Source organism: Phacochoerus africanus, chromosome 5 (assembly GCF_016906955.1).
Source record: "Phacochoerus africanus isolate WHEZ1 chromosome 5, ROS_Pafr_v1, whole genome shotgun sequence".
Classification (NCBI taxonomy): domain Eukaryota; kingdom Metazoa; phylum Chordata; class Mammalia; order Artiodactyla; family Suidae; genus Phacochoerus; species Phacochoerus africanus.
In genome coordinates this window covers 36,567,602-36,586,769 of record NC_062548.1, presented here as the reverse complement: position 1 = coordinate 36,586,769, position 19,168 = coordinate 36,567,602, and the positions used below count along the sequence as shown (strand labels likewise).

At 50.1% G+C, this 19,168-nt stretch overlaps 1 protein-coding gene across 1 annotated transcript in view; it reads right to left on the bottom strand.

The window, feature by feature from the left end:
• Window positions 1-14,466, bottom strand: part of LOC125128411 (uncharacterized) — a 160,142-nt gene extending 145,676 nt beyond the window's left edge. The window contains exons 1-5 of the mRNA XM_047782765.1: window positions 14,400-14,466; window positions 9,942-9,950; window positions 7,509-7,553; window positions 5,278-5,438; window positions 723-793 (exon numbers count right to left, since the gene is read on the bottom strand). Coding sequence (XP_047638721.1) covers window positions 723-793; window positions 5,278-5,438; window positions 7,509-7,553; window positions 9,942-9,950; window positions 14,400-14,466 — 353 coding nt within the window. The remainder of the gene's footprint in view (window positions 1-722; window positions 794-5,277; window positions 5,439-7,508; window positions 7,554-9,941; window positions 9,951-14,399) is intronic.
• Between the last annotated feature and the right edge of the window lie 4,702 nt (window positions 14,467-19,168).

Below are 19,168 nucleotides of genomic sequence, written 5' to 3'. Positions count from 1 at the left end.
TAGAAGGGGAGGGGCGAAGGAGGGGGAGCAGGCTTAGGGGGGACCCAGAGAACAGTGCCCCAGAATGTCAGCAGGGCCAATGCCCAGTGGGTGCTTGACAGACATCAAATCTAGACCTAGCAGGGGTAATGGGCAGGAAAACATGGGGTACCTTCCTTCCAGCAGGTAAGGGAAGGCCATGTGAGGCTATACGGAATCATTCAAGTCTCCAGCATCAATTCCCAATAGTCCTTGTCAATGGTCTGGTCTGGATGTTTATATGGTCAAGACAAGGATAGAACCCTCCTTGCTTTTTTTTTTTTTTTTTGGCGGGGGCACCAGGGGCCCACACTTGCAGTATATGGACGTTCCCAGGTTAGGGGTCAAATTGGAGCTGCAGTTGCCGGCCGACCCCACAACCCCACAACAACGCCAGAATTGAGCCACATCCATGACCTACGCCACAGCTCACAGCAATGCTGGATCCTTTAACCCACTGAGTGAGGACAGGGATCGAACCTGCATCCCCATGGATACTAGTCTGATGCTGAACCCACTGAGCCACAACAGGAACTCCCTAGAACCCTCTTGGAACCACAGTCCAAGACAGCATCTTCCTGTTGCAAGGCAGTTGACCTAAGTAGGTTCTTCTACAACTGGTGCACCCAGCACCTGGCAGCCACTGGAGGAGGGAACGGGACACACATATCCAGCCCCATGGGGAACAAAGCCCAGTATCTTACCTCAGACTCTCTGACTCCTTCAGAATTTCCACCTTGGACCCCAGGATGGATGTCACCTGGAAGTGATGGAGCTGAAACAGAAAGTACTGGGACTTGGCGACCTTGCGCAAAATGTTGCAGGACCACGCCAGCGCCCCCACCACCCACGAAGTCGTTCTGGGGCCCAGCACGATACATGCCAGAGATGAGGCAGAGCGATCTGTCCTTTGAGTAGAAGGGTCTAGGGTGAGGGTTAGACGCTCAACATCTCCAGGGGTAAATAATTTAAACAACTAGTCACCTCTGCTCCCCACTACCTGCCTAAAAGTTCTCACTAGCTTCTGTGGGACTTCAAGGCATCTCCAAGGAAATAAAACTCAAAAACCCTCTGGCCAAGGTAAGAATTGCCCAACCCGGGAGTTCCCTTCGTGGCTCAGAGGTTAATGAACCCAACTAATATCCATGAGGACGTGGGTTCGATCCTTGGTCTTGCTGAGTGGGTTAAGGATCCCGTGTTGCCCTGAGCCGTGGTGTAGGTCACAGACACGGCTCAGATCCCGTGTTGCTGTGGCTGTGGTGTAGGCCCGGCAGCTGTAGCTCCGATCTGAACCCTAGCCTGGGAACTTCCATATGCTGTGGGCACAACAGCCCTAAAAAGGCAAAACACTAAAAAAAAAAAAAAAAAAGAAAGAAAAAAATTGCCAGACCCTTATCATCCCACCTTTCTCACTGTAACTGTCACAATGTTTCTAAGGACGTCCCCACCCCATCAACCTGGCCTATTCCTTCCTGCCCCCCCCCCCACTTGGAAATGTATGTAGCCCACTCCTTACCCACTCCTATAGGGGCAACATATGCCCCCAACCAACCAGCAAGTGCATCCAAAGACCCCGTCATTCCAGCAGGTCAGCAGGTGTAGGGCGAGACCATGCCTCGCACCCCTCTGTCTTTGGACTATAAAAACAGACACGACCCTGCGCCCAGAGTCGGCTCTCCCCGATTATCAGGATGGCGGCCCACTGTGTTAACAGTGGCTCTTGCCTCCATAAACTTGTCTTTTCTGCACCTTGGTTTAAATCCAGAAAAGTCTTTTTCTACCTGCGTGCAGACACCACAACACCTTCTTCCTTTTTTTTTGTTTTTTTGTTTTTTTGTTTTTTTAGGGGCCGCACATGCAGCGTATGGAATTTCCCAGGCTAGGGGTTGCATCGGAGCTGTAGCTGCCAGCCAACGCCACAGCCACAGCCACACCAGACCCCTAACCCACTGAGCAAGGCCAGTGATTGAACCCGTGTCCTCACGGATACTAGTTGGGTTCGTTACCACTGAGCCCCAAAGGGAACGCCTCGAGTATTTTTAGAGCCGTTTTGGGTTCTCATAGCAATACTGAGAAGGTACAAAGACTCGCCATCTGCTCCCTGTACCCCCCATGCACCGCCTCCCCGCTGATCGACAGCCCCACCAGAGCAGCAGACTTGTCACAGTAGCTGAACCTACCCTCACACATCATTGTCACCCCCAAGTCCAGCGTTTACATGAGGATTCACTCTGGGTTTTGCACCTTCTATGGGTTTGGACAAATGTATGATGACATGAATCCACGGGGACAGTATCAGCATTTCACTGCCCTACGATTTCACTTTTTCCAGGTAACGCACCCTCACTCATCGCGTCTAAAACCCAATTCCCCAGCATGTCCGGGGATGTGACGCACAGCCTGGCTTCTCTAGCAAAGAATACTGTCTGCGATAAAAAAAAAAACCCGGAATTCCTGTCGTGGCGCAGTGGTTAACGAATCCGACTAGGAACCATGAGGTTGCGGGTTCGGTCCCTGCCCTTGCTCAGTGGGTTAAGGATCCGGTGTTGCCGTGAGCTGTGGTGTAGGTTGCAGACGCGGCTCGGATCCCGTGTTGCTGTGGCTCTGGTGTAGGCCGGTGGCTACAGCTCCGATTGGACCCCTAGCCTGGGAACCTCCATATGCTGAGGGAGCGGCCCAAGAGATAGCAAAAAGACAAAAAAAAAAAAAATCCCTGTTACTATGTATGGTGGTGAATGGTAACTAGACTCATTGTGGTGAATGTTTCACTATATATGCAAATATGGAAGCGTTAAGTTATACTCATGAAACTTACATATTTAGTGTGTCAATTATACCACAATTTAAAAAGATACTAAGGTGCCAAATACTGAAAAAAAAAAAAGGCAAAATAAAAAAACCCCAGGAGTTCCTGTTGTGGCTCAGTGGGTTTCACCATGAGGACGCAAGTTCATTCCCTGGCCTTGCTCAGTGGATTAAGGATCTGGCATTGCCGTGAGCTGTAGTGTAGGTTGAAGATGTGGCTCAGATCTGGCGTGGCTGTGGCTGTGGTGTAGTCTGGCAGCTGCAGCTCCAATTCGACCCCTGGCCTGGGAACTTCATGTGCATATGCACTTTGCTGTACAGAAGAAGTTGACACAACATTGTAAATCAACTACAATTATTATTATTAATATTATTTTTTGCTTTTTAGGGCTGCACTGGCTCTTGACCAGGCTAGGGGTCGAATCAGAGCTACAGCTGCCAGCCTACACCACAGCCACAGGAACACAGTATCCAAGCCACGTCTGCAACCACACCACAGCTCATGGCAAGGCTGGATCCTTAACCCACTGAGCAAGGCCAGGGATCAAACCCGCACCTTCATGGATCCTAGTCAGGTTCGTTAACCACTGAGCCATGAAGGAAATTCCTTAGATCAACTACACTTTAATAAACCAAATAAATAAGTGAGACCTCATCTCCAAAAAAATAAAAATAAAAAAGAATGCATAGGAGTTCCCTGGTGGTTCAGTGGGTTGCATTGTCAATTCCTGGCTTGGAAATTTCCCCATGCTGCAGGTACAGTTAAAAAAAAAAAAAAAGAATATATATATGTATATAACTAAGTCATTTTGCTATAATGCAAAAAGTAACACAACACTATAAATCAAATATACTTTAATGAAATGAAGTAAATGGGCAGGCATTTCCACTTGCAAGAGCATGGGGGAGTTTCAGGAAAATCTTGGTGAAAAATAACCACTAAGAAAATCCAGCTCAAAATGCCACCTTGTCTAAAACCAGGACAAACACCACGCCTGTACAGTACAAGCCTACCTCATTTTATTTTGTCTTTTGAAGGTTACCTCATTTTACTGTGCTTCCCAGATACTGTGTTTTTTACAAATTGAAGGCTTGTGGAGTTCCCGTTGTGGCGCAGCGGAAACGAATCCTACTAGGAACCATGAGGGTTCGGATTCCATCCCTGCCCTCACTCAGTGGGTTAAAGATCCAGCGTTGCCGTGACCTGGCTTGGATCTGGCCCTGCTGTGGCTGTGGTGTAGGCCGGTAGCTATAGCTCTGATTCGACCCCTAGCCTGGGAATCTCCATAGGCCGTGAGTGCAGCCCTAAAAAGCAAAAACAAACAAACAAACAAATTGAAGCCTCGTGGCAACCCTGCTTTGAGCCAGGCTATCAGCACCATTTTTCCAAAAGCATCTGCTCCCATCGTGTCTCTGTCATGTTTTGGTAATTCTCGCAATATTTCCAACTTTTCCATCACAATTTTATGTGTGATGGTGACCGGTGACCCACAATCTTTCATGTTACCACTGTAGCTCACTGAAGGCTCAGAGGATTGATTATTAGCCCAGTTTAGCCATCGTATTTTTTAACTAAAGGATGGACATTCGCTAGACACGATGCTGTCACACACTTAGCAGAAAGAGACGACAATATAAACCTAACTTGGATACGCACTAGGAAACCAAAAAAATCTGTGTGACTCAATTTCAATATTCGCTCTTTTTTGTTTTTGGGGGGTTCTTGTGGTTTTTGTTTTGTCTTTTTAGGTCCACAACCACGGCCTATGGAAGTTCCTGGACTAGGGGTCAAATCCGAGCGACAGCTGCCGGCCTACACCCCAACCACAGCAACGCCACATCTGAGCCGCGTCTGCGACCAACACCACAGCTCAGGGCAACGCCGGATCCTTAACCCACGGAGCAAGGCCAGGGATCGAACCCACGTCCTCATGGATAGTAGTCGGGTTCATTACTGCTTTGCCACAATGCAAAGCTTGATTTTGATGGCCTAGACCTGATCATGCAGTATCTCCTAGGTATGCCTGCACAAAGGAGCCCCCAGGCCTGGAGACCCCAGCCAGGTCTTGGGTGTCTACCACAGCCTGCTCCTTTGCCTAGAAGGCCTTGCCCTGTTAGACTTTGCTTACCCTGGGACCTGCAGCTTCCCCATTTGTGACTCTCAGTCTTCCCAAGGTCATAGCTTGTTCCCCCCAATCCTGTGGCTCTACTTGCTCCAAGGAATACCGTCACCCCTTCTTTAATAACCCCCCCATCCTCCCCCCACTGGACGTGCCATGGTACCTCCTACAACCAATGTGGTGCCATGTTCCCACCTTACCCTCTAAAGCCCTCACCTGCCGAATGTGAGATTCCTATATATCAGACAAATGGGACATTTAAGGGGCTGTGGCTTCCGCTTGGCCCTCCCCCACGTCCTGAAGTCAGCAGGACTTCATGCCCAAAGATACTCACCCGTAAGGCCATCTGGCAAGGGCCAAGCACATCCAGGGTGACCAAGCCTTGGAGGCCGAGGCCACTCCCCTCCACCTGGGCACCCTGCAGGCCGGTGCTGGTGTTGGTGGAAAAGCGATAGGTGTATCTGGTGCCCACAGGGAGGTGGGCATCAGCTGATCCTGGAGGGCACACAGAGGGCACAGTGTCACCACAACAATCCAACCCTTTAGGACTCAGCTCTTCCCGGACCAGCTTAGGCATTCTTACTGTCACCGCCCTCTCCCATCCGGCCCATGAACTGCCTGCCCCCAGCTCGGGGGAGGACCCAAAGGAGTGAAGAAGAAAATAAAGATGGGCGGTCCCGTCGTAGCGCAGTGGAAACGCATCCAACTAGGAACCATGAAGTTGTGGGTTCGATCCCTGGCCCCACTCAGTGGGTTAAGCATCTGACATTGCTGTGAGCTGTGGTGTAGGTCACAGACATGGCTCAGATCCCACGTTGCTGTGGCTGCGGTGTAGGCTGGCGGCTACAGCTCCAATTGGACCCCTAGCCTGGGAACCTCCGTATGCTGTGGGTGCGGCCCTAAAAAAAAAAAAAAGATGGAGTTCCCGTCGTGGCGCAGTGGTTAACGAATCCGACTAGGAACCATGAGGTTGCGGGTTCGGTCCCTGCCCTTGCTCAGTGGGTTAAAGATCCGGCGTTGCCGTGAGCTGTGGTGTAGGTTGCAGACGCAGCTCAGATCCCGCGTTGCTGTGGCTCTGGCGTAGGCCGGTGGCTATGGCTCCGATTCAACCCCTAGCCTGGGAACCTCCATATGCCACAGGAGCGGCCCAAGAAATAGCAACAACAACAACAAAAAAAAAAAAAAAAGAAAGAAAAAAAAAAGATGATAATAAATCCTTAATAAATATTGCCCAGTGTTACCATGTGCAAGGCCCTCTTCTAAGAGCTCTACACACATCGGAGTTTCTCAGCCTTGGCAGCAGTAATATCTTGGGCCATATGATTCTGTTGTGGGGATTTCCTGGGCAGTGCAGAATGTTTCGCAGCATCTCCAGCCTCTACCTACTTGCTGCCAACAGCACACGCCGGTGTGACAAGCAAAAAACGTCTCTAGACATTGCAACATGCCCCTGGGGGAGACGATCGTTACATTTCCACTCCCTTACTGAAGCCTCATGACAACTTCGGGTGGGTACTCATATTTCCTCTACTTTCTGGAGTGGGAAACTCAGGCTCAGAGAGGTTGACTAACTTAGCCCAGGTTGCCCAGCTGGGATCCAAACCTGGGCTGACTCCTCCCTTTCTGCCTTGGTGGCTGTCAGCAGGGGCAGAGGGGTGGCTTGGGGAGATTAAGCCAATCTTTTTATTTGCTTTTTATTTTTGTTTATTCAAGGAATTGATCACATTTGTAGTTGTATAATGATCATCACAATCCAATGTCACAGGATTTCCATCCCACGACCCCAGCACATCCCCCCACCCTCCAACCCATCTCCTCCGGAGACCATATGTTTTTCAAAGTCTGTGAGTCAGCATCTGTTTTGCAAAGAGGTTCAGCCTGACCTTTTTTCAGAGTCCACATGTCAGGGAAAGCATTTGATATTGGTGTCTCATTGTACGGCTGACTGCACTTAGCATGAGATTAAGCCAGTCTTTACAGAGCTGGCCAGCCCTCCAGGACTGGAGGTGGTAGGAAGGTGGAGGAGGTGCTCTGGGCAAGTTCTGATGTAGGGAGCAGTGTCTATGATTCTTGAAACTTCTGTTTGGACCATGGAACCAATTGCAAAACCCAAGTACTCATTATGACACCCCACCCTTCTCATGGGCTTGCCGTTGACGTAACAGATTCATGTGGGTTTCTTTGCCCTCTCATGTATCCGCATTCCCCAAATGCTTCTTCCTACGATCCCCTCATCTTCTCTACCCCAAGATGCAAATAGGATCACTTGGTTAAGATTTTTACTCCACCCAGCAACCATGGGGTAAGGGGAAAAAGCCCCAGGGCCTGAGGGCTGGGAAGGCTTAAGAGCATCTTAAGCTGGTGTGAAGGTTGCTTCTCTACATGCTGATGGCTGGGTGGCCTTGCTCCTCCTGGCCTCTCTGGGAATGTGGGCCAGGCCCCCTGGGGGTGTCCTAATCACAACTTGCAAGTGGTCAGCTCCACCTCCCCCAACCCCAGCCCCGCTCTGTCTCAGGCTCAGGGTCACAGGGAGGGGTGACAAGGTCTCCTGAGAGACACACTCACCTGTGCAGGAAGTCATGCAGGAGGCCGCCTGCCCCACCAACGAGTCTGTAAGGTCCAAAATCACAGATCAGAGGGAACTAGATCGAGGCCAGGAGGAGGCGGGGGACAGCCCCACCCCACAAGTTCCTGAGCTGCTTGTAAAAGGATGTTTAAGGGTCCCGGGACCAAGGGGACAAAAAGGTCATTCTCACTCTCCTCCCTCCCGGGGGGGCTGAAGTCACCCCCCTGCCCACCCCCACCCCACCACAACCCCACCATCTGCTCCTCTACATCCTGGTACTGGAACCAGCATCCCTCATTGCTCCAGCTGATAACATGGGATTCACGAGGGCTTCCCGTCTTTTACCTCCTCGTCCGGAGTTCCGCGGGTCAGCAGGTGCCGCCAGTTCCATCAGGTCTCCAGCCCTCCCTCCATCCACTCCTCCCTCCCTCCCTCCCCCATCTCCACAGCCTTCACTCTAAGCAAAGCCCCATCTTTGTATCAGTGAGACAACTGCCGGAGCCTCCTAACTACTCCCCTCATCCCCAGTTCATCCCCTACAGCTGCAGGCATCTTTTAAAAACCTAAATCCAGCCTTGTTGCAGCTGGGACATGGGTCCCAATGGCAGCATGGGTTCGATCCCTAATCCAGAGTGTCCACATGCCGCAGGTGCTGCAAAAACAAAACCAAAACAAACCCTAAATCCAATCCTATCATTCCTGCTTAACAGCCCCCAAGTCTCCCCCACCTCTGCTCCCACGTCAACCCACATGCACGTGTAATAAAATCCTTCCCTTGAGAGCAGGCCTCCCTCTGCCCCTCAGGCCCTATCGGGTCCCACCCCAGCCCTCCAGCCATGCTGGCCCTTCTCCAGCTCAAGGCCTTTGCACATGCTGTTCCCTGCACCTTGCACACTCTTCCTTCTGCTCTCACATTCTAGGCTCCTTTAGGCCTCAGCTTCTAAATCTCTCCCCACAGAGGCCCTTCTGACCACCCCAACCAGAGTGAGTCGTCACCTATCGGTCTATCTTAGCACCTCATTCTCTTCATAACTCTTGTAAAATTTTAATGAGTTAATTATGTTGGTTGTCTTGGTCAAAATTGTCAGGAGTTCCCGTTGTGGCTCAGCGGGTTAAGAACCCGACTAATATCCATGAGGGTGTGGATCCGATCCCTAGGCTTGCTTGGTGAGTTAAGGATCCGGCATTGCCACGAGCAGTGGTATAGGTCACAGACACGGCTCGGATCCCGCGTTGCTGTGGCTGTGGTGGAGGCCGGCAGCTACAGCTCCAATTCAATGCCTAGCCCAGGAACTTCCATATGCCACAGGTACAGCCCTAAAAAGCAAAAAAAAAAAAAAAAAAATTGTATATCCCACCTTCTGTTTCCTGGTAGAGACTGGAATAAATGAATGAAATGAATGAATATAACATTTACGCAGCACTTACAACATGCTACATGCTGTTCCAAACAATTTGTACGTTCAACACCTTCAATCTCCTGACGATCCCTTGAAGTAAGTGAGCCTATTGCTCCCATTTTACAGGTAAAGATACTGAGGCTCAGAGACCAAGGGCACACAGTTAGTAGTGGAGCCAGGGTTTGAACCCAGGCACCCTGAATCCACAGCCTTAACCACCACGTGGTGAACTGGAGCTTGGCCCTGGCCCAGCCGCCTCTACATGGATTAAATCATGAGCCCCGGCAGCTGCTGACCCACCGGCAGCACCCCCCGCCAGTGGAGTAGAGCTCAGGGTGGAGGCACTCTGTGCTCTGGGAAAACTGGAGGAACAGGGCTTCAGACAGATACTTCGAGAAGATTTTGTGTGCCCGATTCTTGCATCTCCTCCTACCTAGAAAAACACTACCATCCTTCCCGGTGGCATCTGCCCCTTGTGACTAGTTGTGAGGCAGGAGGTAGACGGGCTCCAGGGTAGACATTTACAAGCAGCCAGCGACCTACACAACAAGACAGAAGAAACAACAGGCACAAGGCCGGTAGCTGGTACTTGGCTTCTGTGAACTTGTTACACAATGGGGACGACGGCATCCAAAGAGGGGCCGAGCCCTGCTTGGGCGGAACAAAGGGGTCACATACTCCCCATCCTCAGCATCAGGGAGACCCCAACTACACATGCAGAGAGAGACCCCTCTGGGTCCGAAAGGGCCAGGCCATAATAAGTCTGGATAACCCCCCATGCTCGGCTCTGGAATCCATCTTGGCCGAAAGATGCGCACAGAGTCAGGGCAGGGCCCTCGATCTGGTCAAGTGTGAACGATGAAACAAGTCAATTGGCCAAAGGAAGACAAAGCCCCGGAAGAACTGTCCCGTATACGCGGTTTCAATCACCTCTCGGGCGCGCTTCTCATCCAAGGGGACACCCGCCCCCCTCACGTCTCCTTTGGGTGTGTATTCCCGCTCTGCTTCTGCCTTAGATCAATAGATTGAGACTCTGTATTTCTGCATCTCCCACCTGCTGGACTGTGTTTCTAACAATAAACTGTATCCCCGTTTTTACAGTCTCTGCCCCCTTGAAACATTCTTGCTTTCGACAGGGAGCAAGAATGAATCAGAGCAATTCCACTGTTAGCCTCTAGCTGGTCTCATGGCCGGGATTCCTGGGTTTCATCCAGGCGGCCCAGGTTCGATTCCTGAGCCGAGAATGACCATCTCGCTTCAAGCCATCACCCGCGCGGCTTCTCCAAAATCAGCAGGAACTTTCGCGAGACCAGCCACAAACTTCTGCAAAATGTGTGCCTGGCTGCATCCACCTCCCTCTCACCTTTCTCATATACCCAGACATAACTTCCCCCTGCCTCTCTGGGGCGGCATTGTAGGGGTGTGGAAAAGGGAATAAGGAGCTTGGCAAAAGCGAAACCATCTTGGCCGCCACCGTCCTTCTTGGTGTGACCCATAGGAGGGCTCTGAGAAAAACAAAGTCATTAGGACTTGAGAAACTCTGGGCCCCAATTGTTCGGGAGAGAGTCAAAAAATAGCTCGATTGCACTTGAAGATAATCATTAAAGTAACAACGTAGGACATTCTATACAGCTATACACCTTGCTGTATCCTGCATGGAACTAAAGGTTAACGTAGCAGGTTGGACCCAGAGGCCAGCACTATAAACGCATCTCCCCCTTTCTGTTCGGGGTCCATGATTGGGAAGCAATTCCCTGTGGACCCGCCAGTGTAATAAAGCTGCTTTCCATCTTTCTCGAGGGTCTGCTGAGGTGATTTCTGGGAATTCTACACCAGCATTTCACAGTCATCTGTGAACGCAGCCACCTCCAAGGGGGAGCGGGGAACCCCAAGGGCTGAGAAAACTCGGGATACTGGCCAGATAGCTGAGGTGCACATCAAAGGAAGGATTCCATGAGCCCAGACCGCTTTCATTCCTGCTCCCTGCCCTTCGTGGCAAAAACCCCTATATACCCTAGTTCCCCGCTGGCCTCCTGGAGCAGTTTCTCAGGGCTACCAGAGATGCTGTCTCCCCGGCCTAAGTCCTACGTTTGCCCCAAATAAAACTTAACTTTCAGCTTTCACGTGGTGCATTTTTTAAGTTGAACAGCATTATCCCGAATGAGTGAGTGAATAAATAAAAGGATGGATGGACCAGGAAAGGCAAGACTGAAAGGCTGCAGCAGGAAAGGACGGTATCTAGCTTGGCGCCCTGGTAAGACTCCTAATACCCAATTCCCTTGTCATGTAAGATGCAGAACCACAGTATGAACAGAACAGGCCAGGGACCTCCTCGGGCTGTTGAGGACACTCTCTGGGGAACCCCAGACCTCCTGCCTGGGATGGGTCAGCGTCTCTCCATCCACATGTTTCCCCCACCCCACACCACCCCCGCCCGCTCGCTCCCAAGCCTCTCCATTTCCACCTGCTGTCACTCCCCATTTGTCCTTGCAGCCACTTGCCTGGATCTTTGCCAGGCACCATCCTTGCCCTCCCAGCACAGCCTTAGCCAGGGGTCCACCTGCAGCCATTTTCATCTGAGGACTTTCCAATAATATCATTTCTATCCTCAAAAGCACCGCTCTGCGCCTCCACTGCTCATCCTTACACATGCCAGCCGCTCTAACCCCTTAAAAAACAAAAGCTTTTGCCAAATGGGGGGAAAGTGCACCTTAGACCATCCCAGTGAAACCCTTTGAAATAACAGAACACCTGGGGTATGTGGCAGTTTCTTTTTTTTGACCCTGAATGTTTTGGCTCATCCCACAACATGCTCTTTGCATTAAAGTAAAATATCAATGGATAAAACCACATTTCAAAGACATGTAACCTATTCGGCATCGCTTCCAACTTTCCTCCAACTCTCTGATAACGTGGACGCCGGGCACCAAATGCAACATGTTTGTGCATCATCATTAAACTCCCAATTGAGGAGTTCCCGTTGAGGAGTGGTTAATGAATCCGACTGGGAACCATGAGGTTGCGGGTTCGACCCCTGCCCTTGCTCAGTGGGTTAAGGATCTGGCATTGCCGTGAGCTGTGGTGTAGGTTGCAGATGCAGCTCGGATCCCACATTGCTGTGGCTCTGGTGTAAGCTGGTTAGCTACAGCTCTGATTCAACCCCCAGCCTGGGAACCTCCATATGCCGCCAGAGCGGCCCGAGAAATGGCAAAAAGACAAAAAAATAAAAAAATAAACTCCCAATTGTGCACAGACCCAGCACTCCGCGTGTCTGCTCGACTGACAACCTCTCCATCTGCTTCCTCACCGAGCAATACCCAGAGCCGTGATGCCTGCCAGCCGTGACATCCAGCGCCCAGAAGTGAGGTGTGTTCTGAGAGCAATCTGCTCCAACAGAGTCTGTCTCTGCTCCATTTCTCAAGCACTTAAAAAGACCTACCTCAAATTTTTTAAACCTTTCAGAGAAACAAAGACCATTCAATGATCCTACTAAATAGATGGACCAAGGAGGGGAAAGCACTGAGTGCTGGAAGTCATACATCTTTCCATCCGCGTCCTACTGGCTTCTAGGGCGAAATCGGAAATGGACTGAAATTCACATCATCTCCACAGCCCAGAAATGCGACCGAGTCTCCAGCTTTCTCAGACGTCAGTTCTGCTCCCTGTTTATTTCTCTGTCCAGCTAACACAGATCACTAAGGCACCTACTGTGTGAAAGGCAGAAAATGCCAACAATACAGCAAGTAAAACAGCAGTCCTCCAACCTGCACTGTCTCGGACAGTAGTCACCAGCCCCATGTGGCTACTGGGCATCTGAAATATGGCTGGAGTTCCCTGGTGGCTCAGCCAGTTCAGGATCCAGCCATTGTCACTACTGCGGCACAGGTTCCAGCCCTGGCCCAGGAATTTCCATGTGCCCTGGGTGTGGCCGGAAAAAAAAATGTGGCTGGTATTATGAAGAAAGTTTTCATTTGATGTCATTTTAATGAAACAAAGTTATTGGGAAACTTTTCAGTATGTTTGAAACAAGTTAGTGTATGCAAGTATGTTGTTTGGGTTTTCTTTTTTCTTTTCTTTTTTTTGGGGGGGGGGCACACCCATGGCATAGGAAAGTTCCTGAGCCAGGGCTTGAATCTGAACCATAGCTGCAACCTATACCACAGCTGTGCTAACTCTGAATCCTCAAGCCCCTGTGCCATGGTGGGAACTCCACCAAAGTAGTCTTTCAACTCAAAATTTGGGGCAATCTAAATACAGATCAAGGGGAGTTCCTGCCGTGGCTCAGCGGAAATGAATCTGACTAGTATCCATGAAGACACAGGTTCAATCCCTGGCCTCGCTCAGCGGGTTAATGATGCTATGTTGCTGTGAGCTGTGGTATAGGTAACAGATGTGGCTTGGATCCCACATTGCTGTGGCTGCGCTGTAAGCCTGCAACTACAGCTCCAATTTGATCCCTGGCCTGAGAACCTCCAAATGCCACAGGTGCAGCCCTAAAAAGACAATCAATCAATCGATATATACATACATACATACATACACATCAAGGATTTGCAATGAAAATATAGTACCTAGAGTTTCCCCACATGGCTCAGCGCTAACAAACCCAACTAGTATCCATGAGGAGGTAGATTCAACCCCTGGCCTCACTCAGTGGGTTAAAGGATCCAACACTGCCACAAGCTATGATGCAGGTCACAGACACAGCTTGGATCCTGCATTGCAGTGACTGTGGTATAGGCCAGCACCTGCAGCTCTGATTCAACCCCTAGCCTGGGAATTTCCATATGCCATATACCACATGTGTAGCCTGAAAAAACAAACGAACAAAAAAAAAAAAAGGAAAGAAAATGAAGTATGAAATTTTTGAAAAAAATCCAAATTTAAACATGCTCTAAGCATCAAGCATGCACTGGATTTCAAAGAACATAAAACATATCTCATTAATACTTTCTGTATCAATTACCTTTTCTAATATTTTAGCTATATTGAAAGAAGAACCATTATAGTATTAGTTTCACCTGCTTCTTCTGTACACTTTTTAAATGTGGCTACTTGGAAATTTGAAATTACACATTGGCTTGCATTCTGCTTGTAATGGATCTATCACTGTCCTATAGCTTCCTGCAGCGAAGACAACAGGTGAAAGCTCACGTCCCATCATCACCCTGCATCAGAGTTTCTTAGTATCTTTCGGCAGAGCACCTGGTACCCCAGCAGAGCCCCAAGCATCCTTGCACACGGGCTAGGGAGTTTCAGATCTGGTCTGTTTCCAGAGGAGGTTGGTGGAAGATGGGAGGGAGAGATGAAGGACCAACCTGTCATCTCCCCCTCCTGTTTCCCCCATGAAAAACAAATCCAAGGTGGGGGGTCAGAGCGGCAAAGGGACAGGTAAACAGGCATCTGGCTATTAGAAAAATGCTGCCCCGAGTGGATCTGGGTGGGCGCCCCTTCACCCCAGACAGAAGAGGGTTGAACAGCCTTACTTACTACTGGAAGTCGCTGTCACCAGCACCCAGAGCAGGACCAGACCCGGCAGCCCCATGGATACGGGCATTTGCTGCTGGCCCCGAGGAAGCCCCGCTTCACCAGCCTCTCTCTCTCCAGAGCAGCTAGAGGAGCCCAGAAAGGAACTTTCTTTCCCAAAGGGGAGGGGGCTCAGCAATCCACCCTCCCAACACTGGAGTCGGGGATGGGAAGGGGAGGAGGGGGGCTTCCAGGGCAAAGACCCAGCCAATCAGAAGCTTCCAATAAAGTTCTTAGCACCCAGGAGGGAGGGTGCCTCTGACCAATGAGGGGGAAAAAGTCCCTTTTCAGTCTAGGAGGAAAAAAAAAGGGTTTGCCTCTTCAAGCCTTGTAAATGGAGCTCTCAGGGCAGAAGGCAGAAGCGGGGTTTGCCTTGTTCTGTGGGTGGTCTAATGTATTTAAGCCAATTTACAATTTTAAAGCAGTAAGTCAGGGGCATTGAATATATTCACAACATTCTACAACCATCACCACAGTCCAGTTCGGAGGGCTAATTTTTGGCTCAGCCTTCCCAATACCGCTTTTTTTTTTTCCACCTGATAAATACTTGTTAAACTTTAGGAACTCAGTACGAGGCATAAGATACATTTGCTAACAATTTGAAAAATGTCCAGCTTTGACCAGCTTTGACATCTGTCTCACTCTTTCGCTCCCAATTTCAGGCTGCCACGTCCTTGGCTGGGTAGCCGGCAGTAATGGGCTTTTCCGCTCTGATATGCGCTTTGGGCTCGGAAGGGTCCCCAGGCCGGCGATTCTCAGGGAACCCATAGGGTCTCCTATGGCCACTTGGGCAGCTTCTTCTTCTGGTACCCACACTGCCGCCCCATGTCCTTCTGCAATCAACTTCCTATTACAATATCCCAGAGTGGGCAGCTCTGCTCAGTGCTCATCACTTCCTGCAACTGGGCAGACTGGAGAGTCTCTGCCCTGGGGTCTGGCTTCCTCCCCGCTTCACAGTCAGGATTCTGAAAAAAAAACTACCATCTTCCATGTGGGGCTTCCCAGTCCACAGCGACATCGCATTCTAGGGCTGGAAAGTGAGGACCACCAGGGCACAAGGGCTGCTCAGCCATAAAAACAACAAGATAATGCCTTTTGCAGCAACATGGATGCAACTAGAGACTCTCATACTAAGTGAATTAAGTCAGAAAGAGAAAGACAAATACCATATGCTATCACTTAGGTCTGGAATCTTATATACGGCGCAAATGAACCTTTCCACGGAAAAGAAACTCATGGACTTGGAGAACAGACTTGTGGTTGGCAAGGGGGAGGGGGAGGGAGTGGGGTGGATGGGGAGTTTGGGGTTGGTAGCTGCAAATTATTGCATTTGGACTGGATAAGCAATGAGATCCTGCTGCATAGCATACGGAGCCACATCCAGTCACTTGTGACGGAGCCTGATGGAGGATAAGGTGAGAGACAGAATGTATGTGTAACTGGGTCGCTTTGCTGTGCAGCAGAAATGGACAGAACACTGTAAATCAACTAGAATAAAAACTTTAAAATAAATAAAAGGCAGTGCAATACGCAAAAATAAAAAAGCAAATAGAAGGCTGGCCCAGCCCCGAAACGGCTCTCAGCAGCTGCGAGGGTCTCCACAGGCCCAAGCCCTCCCTCTTGGTCCACTCTACCAGCAGCAGAGAAGGGGGGGTCAAGTCCTTTGGGAGGCTGGGCTTCTGCTCTCACATGGTAGGTGGACTCTCCCAGGTCCCCCCTCCACCTGCACCCTTTGGTTTTCAGGCTCCAGGCAGCCAAGCTGCTCGGCCACCACCTCTTCCAGCCTAGAGGCCTCATGGACCAGCCCCTCCTCCTATGCACCTGCTTCCCCCAATAATTGTGCTTTTTTGTTTATTTGGTTGGTTGGGTTTTTGGCCACGCCCATAGCCTGCAGAAGTTCCTGGGCCAGGACGCGAACCTGCGCCACTCACTGCAGCAACCTGAGCCCCTGCAATGAAAATGCCGGATCCTTCATCCACTGAGCCACATGGGAACTCTTAAGTATGCTTATTTATAAACTGCTTTATTGAGCTGTATCAGCTAATTCTCCTGCTGGAAGTACCTCATTCGATTGTTTTTACTATATGCATAGATTTGCGAGACCCATGCCAAAACCCATTTTTAGAACATTTTCATCACGTATAAAATAATCCCATCATTCCTCATTCCTGTCACCCTGGTCCCTGGTCACTACTGACCTGCTTCCTGTCTACATGGATTTGCTTCTTTGGGGCAGTTCATAGAAATGGAATCAGTCCATATGTGGCCTGTTGCGCCAGGCTTCTCTCACTGAGGGTTTTCAGGGTTCAGCCACGCTGTAGCCTGTGTTGGCGCTTCATTCTGTTTTACCGCTGAACTCCGTTCCATCACATGGATAAGCCCCATTAGTGTTTGTTCACGCGTCTCTCGGTTGACAGTTTAATGTAACTTTCTTCAAGTTCAATTGAGATACTCTTGACGGGTTGACCCATCATGTTTTACAGAAATAATCCATTATGCTCTTAGACTCGAGTCATTTTCTTTTATAATTTGACACTAATAATTCCACCTTCCGCTCCTCCAGCTCCATCAAACATTTTCACTGCCTGAGTGCAGGAACTCTCAACACAGACGGCTGAAGACACACTAATCCCTTCAGCTCACAGCTTGCCTGGGGGCCCGCGCTGTATTCTGGGATGTCTGCTAAAGGCTGTGTCAAACAGCAGAAAACTACCTTCAACAGGGCTTGGCCTGGAGGAGCTAAAATTCTTGAAGAGAAATGAGATGCAGGAGATGCTACAGGAAACAAAGAGAGCTCTGATGCCCAGAAAGGAGCAGCTATTGTGCCTGTGATCCCTGGGAGGAATGTAGGCCGAAGAGAGTTCCCTGGGGATTTCAAAGAAGAGCTAGCAACGGTATTAGAAAACTGGATACCTGCAACTCGGAGATACATCCTGGAGACCTAGTTCGCGGTACCATGATTACAGACAATGAAACTGTACAGTAAACATTGAACTTGCTAACAGACTAGATCTGAATTGTTCCCAACACTAGAAGAAATGATAATTACGGCATCCAGGAGAGGTGCTAGCTAAGGCTACCATGGCAACCGTATTGCAGTATAAATATAGCAAACCTCTCTGCCACCCGCCCCCACAAGGAACAACCTGCAAGTTTGAACCAGCATTATCCCATTATACAGATGAGGAAGGAGAGACACAGAGAGGTGAAGTCACTTGCCCAAAGTCACACAGCTTGTGAAGTTTTGGGTCTTTTTTTTTTTTGGTCTTTTTAGGGCTGCACCCATAGCATATGGAGGTTCCCAGGCTAGGGGTCGAAGCGGAGCTGCAGCTGCCAGCCTACAGCACAGCCACAGCAACTGGGAATCCGAGCTATGTCTGTGACCTATATATACAACAGCTCACGGCACCGTGGGACCCTTAACCCACTGAGCAAGGTCAGGGATCGAACACACATCCTCAAGGATACTAGTCGGGTTCGTTACTGCTGAGCCACAACAGGAACCCCTTGTGAGGCTTTTTAACCCAGTCTGGCTCCAGGGTCCCTCCTCTTTTAACGTGGGCAGCTCTGCTCAATGCTCATCACTTCCCCGATCTGGGCAGACTCTAGTCTCTGCCCTGAGGTCTAGATTCCACCCCCTTTCACAGTCAGGATTCTGAAAGAAAACTACCATCTTCCATGTGGGGCTTCCCAGTCCACACAGCGACATTACATTCTAGAGCTGGAAAATCAGAACCACCAGGGCAGGGTGCTCCCTGAAGCCCTTCAGCCAGGTTTGCCATCACCCAGCCTATTGAGGGGTTGATCCAGGTAGGGCTCCCAGCATCTCTGGCCTCGCTTGCGCGTGCCTATCATCCTGGACAAATATCTGACACACTGGGTGGATGGACCACCAGGACTCAAGGATGAGTCCCAGTCAGATACTCCTAGGCGAGTTTTCCCAGCTCTTCCTCCTCCTGTGAAAACTAAGTCCTGCTTGCTCCTGGAAATAATGCAGAGGAGTACGTTTGCCAGTGGCCAGAGACTGAGCTTCCAGTTCTGAATGAAGGCAGAGGTACCAAAGTCAGTGTTAACAAAAATAAGAAGTCTTTTTGAACCATCGAAAGACAGCAGGATATTGTAGAGCTGGGGCAAGAGGTAGCCCGTCGTAGAGAACTGGACAGTAGGGGGCGCAGTGAGCTCTTCTTACATGGGCAGAGGATTTTTACAAAAGATTTTGTCCTTTATGAACCACTATAGCCATATAAATATTGTCTTTTTGCCTTTTCTAGGGCCGCTCCCATGGCACATGGAGGTTCCCAGGTTAGGGGTCGAATCAGAGCTGTAGTCACCCGCCTACACCAGAGCCACAGCAACACAGGATCCAAGCCACAGCTGCAACCTACACCACAGCTCACGGCAACACCTTAACCCACTGAGCAAGGGCAGGGATCAAACCCACAACCTCATGGTTCCTAGTCGGATTCGTTAACCACTGCACCACGACGGGAACTGTTTTAGGGTCACAGCAAAAGTGACAAGGAGGTATACGAGATTTCCCAAATACCCCCCAACCTCATGCATGCATAGCCTCCCACATCATCAACTTCCCCCATTAGAATGGTACCTTTGTGGGGTGTTTTTTGTTTTGGGGAGTTTTTTGGGTCTTTTTCAGAGCCACACCAGCGGCATATGGAGGTTCCCAGGCTAGGGGTCGAATCAGAGCTGTAGCCGCCAGCCCACGCCAGATCCTC